At 41.7% G+C, this 13,713-nt stretch overlaps 2 protein-coding genes across 7 annotated transcripts; both read left to right on the top strand.

Moving 5' to 3' along the window:
* The first annotated feature begins 2,523 nt into the window (after positions 1-2,523).
* LOC112902069 lies at positions 2,524-6,994 on the top strand. 4 transcript variants are annotated; one of them, XM_025970979.1, is made up of 6 exons: positions 2,524-2,874; positions 3,024-3,080; positions 3,176-5,739; positions 5,823-5,910; positions 5,987-6,164; positions 6,619-6,994. In XM_025970979.1, the coding sequence occupies exons 3-6, from the start codon at positions 5,354-5,356 to the stop codon at positions 6,765-6,767; spliced, it is 801 nt and encodes a 266-aa protein (XP_025826764.1). In that variant the 5' UTR covers positions 2,524-2,874; positions 3,024-3,080; positions 3,176-5,353; the 3' UTR covers positions 6,768-6,994. The 4 variants fall into 2 exon arrangements, 2 of the variants coding, with proteins under 2 accessions (XP_025826764.1, XP_025826762.1); XR_003230475.1 differs by having other exon boundaries at positions 5,987-6,994.
* A 2,195-nt stretch (positions 6,995-9,189) lies between these two features.
* LOC112901927 lies at positions 9,190-13,180 on the top strand. 3 transcript variants are annotated; one of them, XM_025970798.1, is made up of 11 exons: positions 9,190-9,689; positions 9,901-9,958; positions 10,078-10,301; positions 10,394-10,580; positions 10,660-10,755; positions 10,829-10,909; positions 11,013-11,272; positions 11,579-11,791; positions 11,863-11,955; positions 12,389-12,493; positions 12,582-13,180. In XM_025970798.1, exons 2-11 carry the CDS (start codon positions 9,901-9,903, stop codon positions 12,954-12,956), a joined length of 1,692 nt encoding a protein of 563 aa, XP_025826583.1. In that variant the 5' UTR covers positions 9,190-9,689; the 3' UTR covers positions 12,957-13,180. The 3 variants fall into 3 exon arrangements, with proteins under 3 accessions (XP_025826583.1, XP_025826582.1, XP_025826584.1); XM_025970797.1 differs by having other exon boundaries at positions 9,811-9,958; XM_025970799.1 differs by having other exon boundaries at positions 9,191-9,689; positions 9,811-9,958; positions 10,107-10,301.
* Positions 13,181-13,713: the final 533 nt, after the last annotated feature.

The raw sequence follows: 13,713 nt of genomic DNA, 5'->3' as shown, positions 1-13,713 counted from the left end.
CCTTTCGTTGCCGTCATGCACTTGTATTACTACCGAGGCGATGGAGGTGCCACCTACTGATAAGTACACGTAGAATGGCCTATCTTGTTGGGGTGGAACTAACACGGGTGGTTTTAACAGATACTCCTTGATCCCTTCAAATGCCTGTTGCTGCTCTGCCCCCCAGCGAAACTCGTCATTGACTTTAATTTTCACCAACTCCATAAAAGGCTCAATCCGCGTGGAGAGATTGGAAATAAACCTTCTGACAAAGTTGATCTTACCAATGAGCTGCTGGAGCTCCCTCTTCGTAGTAGGTGGTACCATTGTTCTCACATCTTCTTGACTTTTTAGGCCGATCTCGATTCCTCTTTCATGAACCAAGAAACCCAGGAATTGACCGGCTGATACGCCGAAAGCGCATTTCTTCAGATTCATCCTAAGCCCGAACCTTCTGGTTTGTTCCAGAACTTGCCGTAGGTCCCCCAAGTGCCCTTCAACCGATGCGGATTTCACCACGACATCGTCAATATAAATCTCCATCAACTTGCCGATCAGATCGTGAAGAATGTAGTTCATGGTACGTTGATAAGTAGCGCCGGCATTCTTCAATCCGAAGGTCACAACCACATAGTCGAACGGTCCTACTGTCCCAGGCACTCTGAACATGGTCTTGTTTATTGTGGCAGAACCGCCTGAATTATTCCGGTTCAAGTACGCAGACCATGGCTAAACCGGCGATAGAGTCTCAATGCACTTCAAACGGAACAACTCATTGGTCTGTCAGGTCACCGGCCGATTCAACCACAGTTACACAGGATCGACGTAGGTTTACCTCGCACGAAGGCGAGTCCAGCATTACAACAGCTCACAAATTTTACAACACAGAATAAATACACATGATTACACAGAAGTTTTGTTTTACCCTAACTAGCACAAATTTATACAAACATTATTCAAAACTTTCGGTTTTAACAGCCATTGTTCAGAGGGGGCAGCGAAAAAGATACAACAATGCGACTACATACGTCGCAGAGGTAGGCACTATACTTAGCCCAAAGCATGGCGTCATTTCGATGGTTCATTGCCGGCCGGGGACGGATCCCATTCCACGGACCAGCCAAACGGAACAGAACAGGACTAAGGAGAACTAGCCACTGAGTCCTCAAATGGCATACCTGAAAATAACATTACTAGCGAGGCTGAGTATACTAATACTCAGTAAGGCTTACCCATCAATTGGGTATACTTAGCCCATAACTAGACCATGAGATGTTGAAAGGTTCTAGGTTTTCTTTTGCTGAAAAGCAACAAAGAGTATGTCATTACTTTCATATTTTGGCTTTCAGATTCTAGTTTCTTTTAATCATTCTAGGTAAGCACCTATACTAGTCAAGCAAGGTAGATATTAAACATCCATCAAATTATTCCATTAACTATTACTGTTCTTACTCTATGTGGCAGAAGTATCAAGCAGTTTCAATCTTTGCGAGAAACGGACGATTCCTGAATTGAATTTCATAACCTTGCAAGGGATCCTAACTCACACACTCGGAAACTTTCCTTTCTAGGCAACCATTCCCCTCATATTTCGGGGTGTGGATCAGGGCCACCACAAGCGACTGCAGGACCGTATGCACATCCAATGTGCAGGACGTACGTCTATAGCGCAACTGTATGACCGTACTTCTGTCTGCTATGCAGAACATACTCCCACACATTGGTGCGTGTGTGCAACAAAAACCATAATTCGAGTGGTGGGGTAAGTCCACTTGCCGGGCCAATCAGGTAATAGGCTTACCGCGTACCATATTTACGGTATGTGGCTAGTACTTTCAAACACTTGACCACCACTACCACACACTGCAGCCTTATCAAATTGATCAACACAGACGGTACCATTCCAAGTCATGGTACTGCACATAATTCCGTCTGTGATCCTTATACACTACAAGAAATCCTTTAATCTGTGACGGATTTGCGATGACGTATTGACAAAACGTCACAAATTCAATACCATTAGTGACAATTATCAATTTTCCGTCACAGATTTTCAATGGTGCGCTTTTGGGCCCATAATTTATGATGAAATGCACGAAACTGTCATAATCGTAACTTGAAAACGTCATGGATTTGCCTACCTAAAGTAATATAGTGGTGATGAATATGATGGTGTGTTTAATTTGAAGATTAAGCCTATTACATTGTTTGATTCATTATATATTTAACATATTCATGTTACAAACTGAAAAAATTAAAAAAATTGAAGATTAGAAAATTTATTTTTGTTGTTGGTCTAAACAAACTCTCAAATAAGCCAAGAATTATAAAAACAGAAAATAACTCAGGAAACTAGAAAAATCAGCGTAGCTGAGAATTGAACCCGCGACCACTTGAAACAAAGGCAAACAGCTAACCGCTGAACCACAGCTGATTTGTGTAACGAGTGATGTACTGATTTAGTTTCTATTCTGCTCGTTTGTCCAATCGACCAGAATGCTCTGCTCCCTGAATCTCGCGACGCCGCACCCCGTTCCTCTCGAACAGGCAGCTGCCCAATGCTGGTGGCGGCGAGCCGGCGAACCACCGTCCCTGCCGACCTCACGCTGCTTCGGCTGCCCTCTCGCCTTCTAGCTCGCCGCTCGTGCCTCTCTAGAAGGCGGGCAGCAGCAGGGGCCGGTCTCCAGCAGGAGCAGGCAGCCTCTCCGTCTCCAGCAGGCCGGTAGCGGCAGCAGCCAGCAGCAGCAGGTGCAGGGCAGGGGCCTCTCTCTCCAGCAATAGCAGGCGCAGGGCAGCAGCAGGGCAGGGGCCTCTCTCTCCAGACTCTCCGGACTCTCCAGCAACAGCAGGCGCAGGGCAGCAGCAGGGCAGGGCAGCAGCCAGCAGTAGGCAGGGGTGAGATTACCCATGTTTTGTCCTACAAATTAGTTAATTAAAAGCTCGTTATTGATTTAGCATTTCAATTGTTTGCATACAGTTACTTTTTTTACTGAATTTTATAACAATTTTAATTGCAATTGGTGGGCTTGTAAATGCATCTGCAGGAATGTACCTAAGATGATCATTAGATTGTTTGATCTGCATAACGTTGGATAGCCAAGGTATTTTCTTTGATAACTGTGACCTATATATGCATTTAGCTTTCTTATCCTGAGGCAGATTTGTTGATTTAAGTTTCTTTGCGATGCTTGATTAGATGGATAGAAGTTGGGTGCATGCTAGACTGTTCTCTCAAGATTACATCAATGGTGTCAAAGAATTTATGAGCTTTATTCATGAGAAATTTGGTGAGGAGGAAGAAATTTTATGCCCTTGCAGTAGATGCCTGAATCAGAGGTATCAACATCAAACTCTTGTGGAGAGGCATATATTGATGAATGGCATGGAAAGTACCTATACTCGATGGATTCATCATGGAGAGAACATTGATGTATATGGTAATGAGCATTCTACTAATGAGTTAGGTATGAGTATGACTGAGCATGACAACCATGATGATGGTAATTTGAATGGGTTGCTGCAAGACCTACACACTGCAGAGAAAGATAAAGAAGATGGTGAAAATGAGAATGATGCAGAATCTAGTGATAAGGAGTCGTTTTACAAAATAGTGATGAAAGAGGCGAAGCGTCAGCTTTATCCAGGTTGTACCAAAGTTTCGAAGTTGTCCTTTGTGGTAAAGCTTCTTCATATGAAGTCATTGTATAGGATCTGCAATTCTGCCTTTTCTGCAATATTAAAGCTTTTGGCTGAAGCTTTTCCAGAATGCAATACGCTCCCTAAATCATATTACGAAGCAAAGACTCTTCTAAAGGAATTAGGTCTTGGGTATGAATCAATACATGTGTGTTACAATAATTGTGTGCTCTTCAGAAAGAAATATGCCAAGCTTGACGCTTGCCCTGTTTGTGGTCTCTCAAGATGGGTTGATGCTGAAAGAAAGAAGATCCCACAGAAAGTGTTACGATATTTTCCGTTGATACCGAGGCTACAGAGGATGTTTGTGAACAAAGAATCAGCAGAACAAGCACAATGGCACAAGCTAAAGCGAAATCCTAAGGAAAAGGAAATGAGCCACCCAGCTGATGGTGAGGCATGGCAAGATTTTGATAGAGTATATCCTAATTTTGGAAAAGATGCAAGACACCTTAGACTTGGCCTAGCTACCGATGGTTTTAACCCTTTTTCTGAAAAGAACACTAAATACAGCATGTGGCCTGTATTTGTTGTGCCATACAATCTTTCACCTTGGGCGTGCATGGATGAGTCAAATTTCATGATGTCTTTGCTTATTCCTGGTCCCGCATCACCTGGAAAGGATTTTGATGTATTCTTAGAACCTCTTATTGAAGATTTGCTTGAGCTTTGGACAGGTGTATGTACTTATGATGCTCTAAGTGGAAAAAAGTTTAACCTTCGTGCTGCAGTTTTATGGTGCATCCATGATTACCCAGCTTTGAGCACTCTTTCAGGGCGTACAACAAAAGGCTATTTCGCATGTACTCATTGTGACAAGCATCCTCTTTCATACAGACTACGGAGCAAAATTGGTTATTTTGGACATTTTCGCTTTGTTCCGGTGGGACATCGTTTGCGTAGAAATAATGAATTTGTTGGCCTTCATGAAAGCAATGACCCCCCAAGTAAATTCTCTATAGAAGAGTTGATGGCTGAATTGGAGAGAGTTAAACATGTCAGGCCTGGAAAGCAACAAGGAAGTACTAGAAAGCAACTAGAAAGTAGGAAAAGGAAGCATTCTAATATGGACAAGGATCATGTAGTCATTTGGAGTCGGATGGTTAGTTTATGGAAGTTACCATATTGGAAGAATTTGAAACTGAGACATAATCTTGATGTCATGCATATCGAGAAAAACATATGTGAGAACTTGATTGGGACAATTCTTAATATACCTGGGAAGACAAAGGACACGGTTAAAGCTAGACTAGATCTGAAAGATTTGGGTATTAGGAAGGAGCTGCAATTTAAGGAGAAAGGAGATTCATGTGAGATGCCTCGTGCAAGATATACTTTGTCCACACAACAAAAGAAGGCCTTTTGTGAATTTTTGCGAGAGGTGAAGTTTCTGGATGGATTTGCCTCCAACATATCAAGATGTTTAAGTACTGAGGGTACCAAGTTACAAGGGCTCAAAACACATGATTGTCCCATTCTTTTGCAAAGAATATTACCAGCTGCCATGAGAGGGCTTTTGGACAAGGATATTTATGAAGCGTTAGCGGAGTTGGGGAAATTTTTCAGGGAATTGTGCAGCAAAACTCTTAACAAGGATGTGTTGGCTGAAATGAAGAAATAAATCCCAATAATTTTGGTGAAGCTTGAGAAAATATTTCCCCCGGCTTTCTTTGATGTGATGGTGCACTTAGCTGTACATCTACCTGATGAAGCATTGCTGCGAGGTCCTGTGCAATATGGTTGGATGTACCCAATTGAAAGGCGGCTGTATACTTTAAAGCGCTATGTAAGGAATAGGGCGCGGCCAGAAGGCTCAATTGCTGAGGCATGTATTGCAGATGAGTGCTTGACGTTTTGCTCTAGATACATGGATGATGTTGAAACAAGATTTAATCGGGAACCAAGAAATAAAGGTTTTTCTAATGAGGATGCCTATAGCGTTGATGTTTTTGGGCATGGAGTTAGTTTCACCTCTGCAACTGAACTTGTATATGATGATACTGCCATTGATCAAATGGTGTGGTATATTCTAAATAACTGTAGTCAGGTTGAGAAATATATGAGGTACGTTCTTTATTATATTTTTAGTCAGGTTGAGAAATATATGAGATAATTTAACATTTGCTATCTTCATTTTTAAATTGCAGAATGTTTATAGAAGAATTAGAGGGAGCAGGGACACCTGACATTGAAAGAACATTGCGGCAAGGATTTCAGACTTGGTTCAGGAACCATGTTAGTTGTCATTTAGATCTTTTTAGGCTATAATTTTGGGCTACAGAATCTGATATATATGTGTTGTATTGGGCAGATCCTAAGGTTGCGGAATATGAATCAAGAAGAGGTTGATGATGATCTATTTTCTTTGGCTTGTGGTCCTGATTTAAGAGTTAGAAAATACTCCTCATGCATAGTGAATGGTGTGCGGTTTAACACCCTTGACCGTGACAAGCACCGAAAGACACAAAATAGTGGAGTCATGACAAGAGGTACACATAACGGCGAAGAAATTATTTTTTTTGGAACCTTAAGGGAGATTATTCAGTTAGAATATAACTTTTATGAGAGATCAGTAGTTTTGTTTAAATGTGATTGGTTTAAATTGGATGGGAAGAGGACTGCACTTAAGGATGATGGTTTTTTTAAAAGCATCAATCTTGGAAGTCTATGGTACAAGAATGATTCGTTTATTTTGGCCACTCAAGCAAGCAAGGTCTTCTATTTACCGGACACAAAGTTCGGTAAAAACTGGTATATATGTTGTCCAGTCATTTGACCATAGGCATCTTTACAATGTGAGTGAAATTGAAACTACACAATATAATGCTCCTGCATATCAAGAAGATGAGTGTTGTGAAGAGAATGGTAGCCGGCAAATAGTTTCAGACATTATCTATGAAAAGCCTTTAAGTAGAGATGATGAACAAGGCCCTATTTTTGCAGCTGCTGAAATTGCAAAGTTAATAAAAGCAAAAGGCCTAGAAGTGCATGAGAGTGATAGTGAACAAGAAGAAGATGATGACACAATTTTGGAGTATTGCAGTGAAGCTGAAGAAGGAGTCGCAAATGAGGTTGACAGTGATGATGAATAGCCAATTCTAGTTGGACAATTTTCAGACCATCTTTGTGTCCAGTTTGATACATTTAGTTGTCAAATGACATTTGTAATGTTTAGTTGTGAAATGACATTTGTAATGTTTAGTTCTGACATTTATCAAAATAGACCATGCTCAATTCAGATGTATCTATTTATTTTGATGACATTTATATCTATTTTCATTCTGTTGCTGTCAACAGTTTCAAGATTCTGATGTAAACTGAAACCATAATGACACTTTATTTAACATTCTTCTCAAGTGTATGAGGAATACAACAAATCTGTACATGTATACTATTTTACATTGCTCTCAAGAGTATCCGGATTACAACAAATCTGTACATGTATACTATTTTACATTGCTCTCAAGAGTATCCGGATTACAACAAATCTGTACATGTATACTATTTTACATTGCTCTCAAGAGTATCAGGATCTTCTTCACTAGTATTTTACATTGCTCTCAAGAACAGAATGACAAATCTTTGCTGCTTCAGGTGCCATTTAATTCTTTGTGATCTAAAGAGCTTCAGGTTGCTTCAGGTTCTGGGAACAGCACCTGGGAACACCTGCACCAGCTGATGCAGGAGGAGCAGGTTCTGGATTCAGATTATTGCCAGACATAATGCAATACGCGGATTTGGAGGATGTCGTACCCACAAAACACACAGGTACATAAGCATAGGGTAGCTGCTTCAGTCTTGCCCATACAGAGATTGAGAAACGCCATGACTTCTTGCTAAACTTCAGAAAAGAGGCACCAATTCCAGACCTGCTAGATAAAAACTATATATCATCCAGAAAAGAGGAAGTGAGAGGGAGGTTGGAATTTCTGTACGAGATGGTGGAGGCGAGCACGGCTTCCATGGCTCCAACCTTCTGATGTGGTTGCCAAGCGAACGCGAGACGTGAGAAGAGAGAACATGCAGGGGCGGCACCGGGCGGGCGGGGGAGGGGGCGGCGGCGGCATGGGCAGGCGGGGGCACGGGCAGGCGGGGGAGGGGGCGGCGGCGCGGGCGGGCGGGGGCGGCGGCGGCACGAGCAGGCGGGGGAGGGGGCGGCGGCGCGGGCGGGCGGGGGCGGCGGCAGCACGGGCCGACGGGGGTGGCGGTGGCACGGGCAGGCTGGGGCGGCGGCGGCGGCGCGGGCGGGCGGGGGCAGGGGCGGCGGCGGCGGCGGCGCGGGCAGGCGGTGGGCGGCGGCGGCGACAGCAGGGGCGCGGGCGGGGGCCGGCGGAGCGGGGGTTCGAGCGGCCGGCGGCAACGAAGAGCTGGAGGTGGCAGAGAGCCATGGCGCGGGATGGGAGGCGGGCAGGACGGCGGATTGTGGGGAGAGATATGACGGGATTGGGGATGGGAGGCCGACAGGAGGCTGAATTGTGGGCCCCACTTGAACAGATTTAAAGATTAAGTTTACAAATTGCTTAAAGAAATTAAAATGGTTCAAATTGCCTCACTCTTTTTTTCATGAAAGTTGAAAGAAATTGCGCTCACTCTAAATTCATGTGTGTCTGATATCAAGTTAGGTTAATCTTTATTCAAGTATGTGTGAATTCAAATTGCCGCACTCTAAATTCATGAGTGTGTGAATTCAATTTGGCTTACTCTTTATTTCACGGATATATGTGATTTCAAATTGGATTAATCTTTATTCAAGTGCGTGTGAATCCAAATTGGCTTACTCTTTTTTCCATGAAAGTTGAAAGAAATTGCGCTCACTCTAAATTCATATGTGTGTGATATCAAGTTAGGTTAATCTTTCTTCAAGTATGTGTGAATTCAAATTGGATTGAAATCGACTTGTAATTTTGGAATCCAAATTGGATTGAAATCGACTTGCAATTCAAGTGAACTACTACGAGTGACCAATGTTCTCATCAATAGATTAGACATGTGTATGGCAATGTTCTCATCAATAAATTCGACATGTCTATGGTTAATCCATTTTGATGGTTACTTCACATTGCTAAATAGATATTGTAACAACACGAACCCTATTGTTCATGCGAAACTTATATGTGTGTTATAAACATCATTGACTAGCTATCATTGAAAGATTAATTGTAATATTTTTGCAATTATTATCGCAAGATTATTCTAATAAAAAAGTTGTGCACATTATAGTTTGTAATCTAATACAACAAATCTAGATATAAAATCAGTATGATATAATATTTTGAGTACTTTGACATTTATATTTTATTTTTATTATTATTATTATGCACAATAGTAAGTCAGCAAATAATTAAAAAATATGACAGCCTGTCTACGGAGGAATGGGCGCGCGAGCTGGAAAACTTCATCTCCCGCCTGTAAATTTTTCACCCCGCGCGGCCACGCCTCTGATCCCGCCTGTAAATTCAACCGATATAAATACGCAGCTTCTCTAACCCTAATCTCATCGCTCAAATCCATCCCCATCTCCTGCTGCCCATCGCGTCGCCACGCCCTCCTTGCCGCCTACCGCACAACATCTGCAACTCTCCGCCGCTCCCACGCACATCGCGCCGCCACGCACCTCGTGCCTCCTACTCTCCAGTCCCCGCACCCCTCTTCCTCGCTTGCGCCGGGCGTGGCCCACGCCTGGGGCTCCTGCGCGCGGTCGGCTGGGGCTCCTGCCCTCTCGCCTTCTAGCTCGCCGCTCACGCCTCTCCAAAAGGCGGGCAGCAGCAGCAGGGGCCGGTCTCCAGCAGGAGCAGGCAGCCTCTCCGTCTCCAGCAGGCCGGCAGCGGCAGCAGCCAGTAGCAACAGGTGCAGGGCAGGGGCCTCTCTCTCCAGCAACAGCAGGCACAGGGCAGCAGCAAGCAGCAGCAGGGCAGGGGCCTCTCTCTCCAGACTCTCCGGACTCTCCAGCAACAGCAGGCGCAGGGTACCAGCAAGCAGCAGCAGGGCAGGGCAGCAGCCAGCAGTAGGCAGGGGTGAGATTACCCATGTTTTGTCCTACAAATTAGTTAATTAAAAGCTCGTTATTGATTTAGCATTTCAATTGTTTGCATAAAGTTACTTTTTTACTGAATTTTATAACAATTTTAATTGCAGTTGGTGGGCTTGTAAATGCTTCTGCAGGAATGTACCTAAGATGATCACTGATACTTATTTTCTATTTTTACTATGCCATGTCATCACAAGATGCCTCCTGGTCATGGGAAGGTTGGAGTAAAAAATCTGAAAAGAACTCACCTATCGGGTGCAGTCCTCAACTCATCTTCTTTTGAATATGTTTTCTGTTTGTGTCAATATTTTGTATGAGTAGTAAAGTATTGCTGCATAGTAATAATATTTTATTCATGTTTTATCTCTTATTAGAACCACCACCATTGCATCCCTATGAACAGAAGCGCCTGATGCAATGCATGCAGAACAATGCAAGGCTACAAGAGCTAGGAATTTATGCTTTAAGTCGTGAGCTTGAGGAAGCAAGTTCCATTTCTCATAAGAAGAATAAGCCAAGTCATAAAAATACTGAAAACTTTGAATCTGAGTATGATCCTTCGTCACAAGATGACACTGACGATGATGACAATGCTAAGGTGGTATTGATTGATTCACACTTCTATTTCTTGATGGTTGATAAATATATCTTTCCACTTTATTGATTGATTCACACTTCTATTTCATGAAGGGCTCCAAGCAACGTAACACTAAAACTGCCTGCAAGTCTGTTGGTGCAATCAACCTTCGCTCTAAGCGAGTTCTTGCAGAGCTAGAATGTACCAGAAATACAAGGTCAAAAAAACACACTGCCCAAGCGGATGCAACTCTTGCACCAAGTGTCAACATTGATGGCCACAACCAGGCTACATTTGGAGGCTAGTTCTATGTTTCTTATTTTCATTCTATATTGTTAATTGTATGATAACTGCACTCACTACCTGTAGTTTATTCTAGCTGGTGGCCCTGCGCACTTGGATGAGAACACCCTCGTCGCCGATGAAGGTCATGTTGTTGCTCCTCTTGGTGGGCAGAACTATGCATGCAATGAAGGTGATGATTTGCAACAACCATTCTGTTAGTTTCTTTAGATACTGAATGCATTCTTATGTCTGCCATCTTTCAGATAATGGGCATGTCCAAGCTGATGGCAACATGACAAATGCAGATGAAGTTGATGATGACAACAACCAGATGCTCAATGAAGGTGATTCTATGAATTACCAGTTTGGTTTTGCTTTCAATTGGCCATTGCTTGCTTATCTTGGATCCATGTACTATCCATCTCAACGATTTCTACTTCTGTGCAGATGTACAACTAGGTGAAAATGATCGATGGGAAAGGGGAGCCAATATGGGACATGGTCTCTACAGGATTAATCGAGCTTTGCGTGGAAAGTTGCAAGTTGTCATTCCTGAAGGGAAGATTAGGCCCATGGCACCACTTGTTGCTGCTAAGTTTGCAACTGAATGCAACATTGCAGTTAGAAATCATGTGCCGGTGTTGAAGCATTGGAAGGAATACAAGAAAAAACAGGGCCTATTTAAAGTATTTACAGGAAGACTTAGTGTAAGTGCATTCTCTACATTCCACCACTTTGAAAATTGGTCACTATTTACTTGCATATATTGTTCAACACTACTTAATGTAGCATCATTCGAATGATTATATAAGATGGTAGTTTTACACCATTTTGAATTGATGTATAAATATCATCATTCCTCTATGATAGCTTCACTTTCTTCATTGTCATCTATATTGGCATGTCTAGGTTATCTAAGATAGTAGTTCTCTCATTCCTTTGTACTCTTTTGTTTCTTTCAAGGTTTGACATAATCATAAGTACATATCTAATATATTCATTCACTTGATTAGGCAAAGTTTGACATCAACACGAGTGACGCTTCAGTTCAAAATGGTTGTAACCAAATGATGAAGAATGCAGTTCGGCAACAACGACATCGGCTCAAGAAAAAGTACTTTAATCCTTTTCCACTACATTTGGTGCCAAAAACATCTCCAATCAGATCGATGACTGATCAAGAGTGGAATGAACTTGTGGAATATTGGAAAACTCCAAAAGGGATGGTATGTTTCTTTCTAAAAAACTGAAATCTTGGACATACATGTTGCTTACATTTACTTTATAACTGCTGTAGGAGATATCTCAAAAGAACAAAGAGAATCGAACCCATGTTATATACCATCAAACAACCGGCTCTCGTAGTTACCAAGTTCATGTGGAAAATTTGGTAAGTTACATGTCTTTACTTGTAGCCTTATGATTTATTGATTAATATGAGAAAAGTACATCTGCTAATGCAGTCAAAAGTAGCTGTTTTGGATTAATCTATTTGCTGTCCCAGAATGTATTTCTATTTTAGATTATGTTCCTAGTTCCTACTGAGCAAAATCTTGCAGCAGAAATTTAATAACTTGCTGCGAACAAGTGTTGTTCTAGATTGTGTTCTTAGTTACTAATGAGTGAAAAATTGCGGCAGAAATTAGCTAACTTGTGAACAAGTTCCTGATCAAATGCACTAGTATTATGATCAAATAACTAGTTGTAACATGTATCTTTGTATACACATGAGTAAAGTGTTTTGATCAAAGTACTTGCTGCTCATATGAATTCCAACAGAAAATAATTACTGCTGCACATTCTTATTGCTGTATTTTTTCTAGGGAGATAAATACAATGACCAAGAACCTGATGCATTGGATTTGTTTAAAGAGTGCCACTATAGCAAGAAAAAGAAATGCTACTCGTCTAATGTGCAGCAAGCTATAGTAAGTCATTGTCATTCAAAGAATTCTGTTTCTAATGCTTATTTGAAGGTTTTCTGATCAGTAACCATGTTTGTTTCTTGCATGCTAGACTCAAATGGAAAACAAGTTGTCTACACCAGCAGAATGTGAAGAACAAATGTCTGTGACAAAAGTTGTAGCAGATGTTCTCGCTGAGAATACAAGGAAGAATCTGTTCCTTCAAAATGTGGGGATACAAAATTCTTGTCCTAGGTCTAGTGTAAGAAATATTGCAGCACAACTTGAAGCAGAGAAGGGGGCAAATACAGACCTTCGATCTGTTGTCAACACCCAACGTGAGCAACTTGATCTGTTGTCAAAACAAATGCAGGAAAGAGAAGAGTTAAGGGTTAGGGAGCAAGGGGAGATGAAGAAGAGGCAAGCTGAGATGGAAGCGGACATGAAGAAGCTTCAACTTTTGTTAAGTAAAATTCAACCAAGTTAGCTGAATTGGATGGTATGTGGCAAGTTAGATTTGACATAGCTTTTGTTCAAATATGTTTTGTTGAAGTGGAAACATTCCATTCTGGTTTTGGTGCTTCATTATGTTTGACTCATGCTGTCATATTTTGTTGTTTGTGTGTTGAGGTGATATTGGACACCAAACATGATGTTTGTGGTGCTATATTAATTGTATGGTTGAAGTAATATATTAATTTTCTGTTGCAATGTTGTTTTGGGCAGAATGATGCTTTTTAAATGTGCTGAAATGAAATTTGTATAAATTGATATGGGTTACTTTTATGCATGAGCTAATAATTGGGCCAGATTTGAGATGAATTAACAAATGTGCCAAATTTTATATTGGGCTAAATTCGTCAAGCTCAACTATAATATGGGCCAAAAATTTCTTATAAGTTGATGGGCTAGATTTGAAGCCCATGTTGGATGATAGCATGTATGCCACGTCAGCGTCCATATGGCAACCATCCGTGATGATTTTTTTTTTGTCACTGAGTTTGGGCTTTGGGCTGGGTTGTGCGGGCTCGAGCTTATTTTGTGACGATCGGGAAAGGTCACGGACTGAGGCAATTTATGACTGTTTTGCGAAACCGTCACGGACAACAATCCATGATGCCCATTACATGACGTTATGCAAAACCGTCATAATCATGGTTTTGTGATGTTTTTTATTAATTCGTGACGAAATTGATCCGTCATGTATTAAGGGATTCTTTGTAGTGATAGTGATTGCAAAATAG

The sequence above is a fragment of the Panicum hallii genome, chromosome 8, assembly GCF_002211085.1.
Source record: "Panicum hallii strain FIL2 chromosome 8, PHallii_v3.1, whole genome shotgun sequence".
Lineage (NCBI taxonomy): Eukaryota > Viridiplantae > Streptophyta > Magnoliopsida > Poales > Poaceae > Panicum > Panicum hallii.
This window is presented reverse-complemented; position numbering and strand designations above follow the sequence as displayed.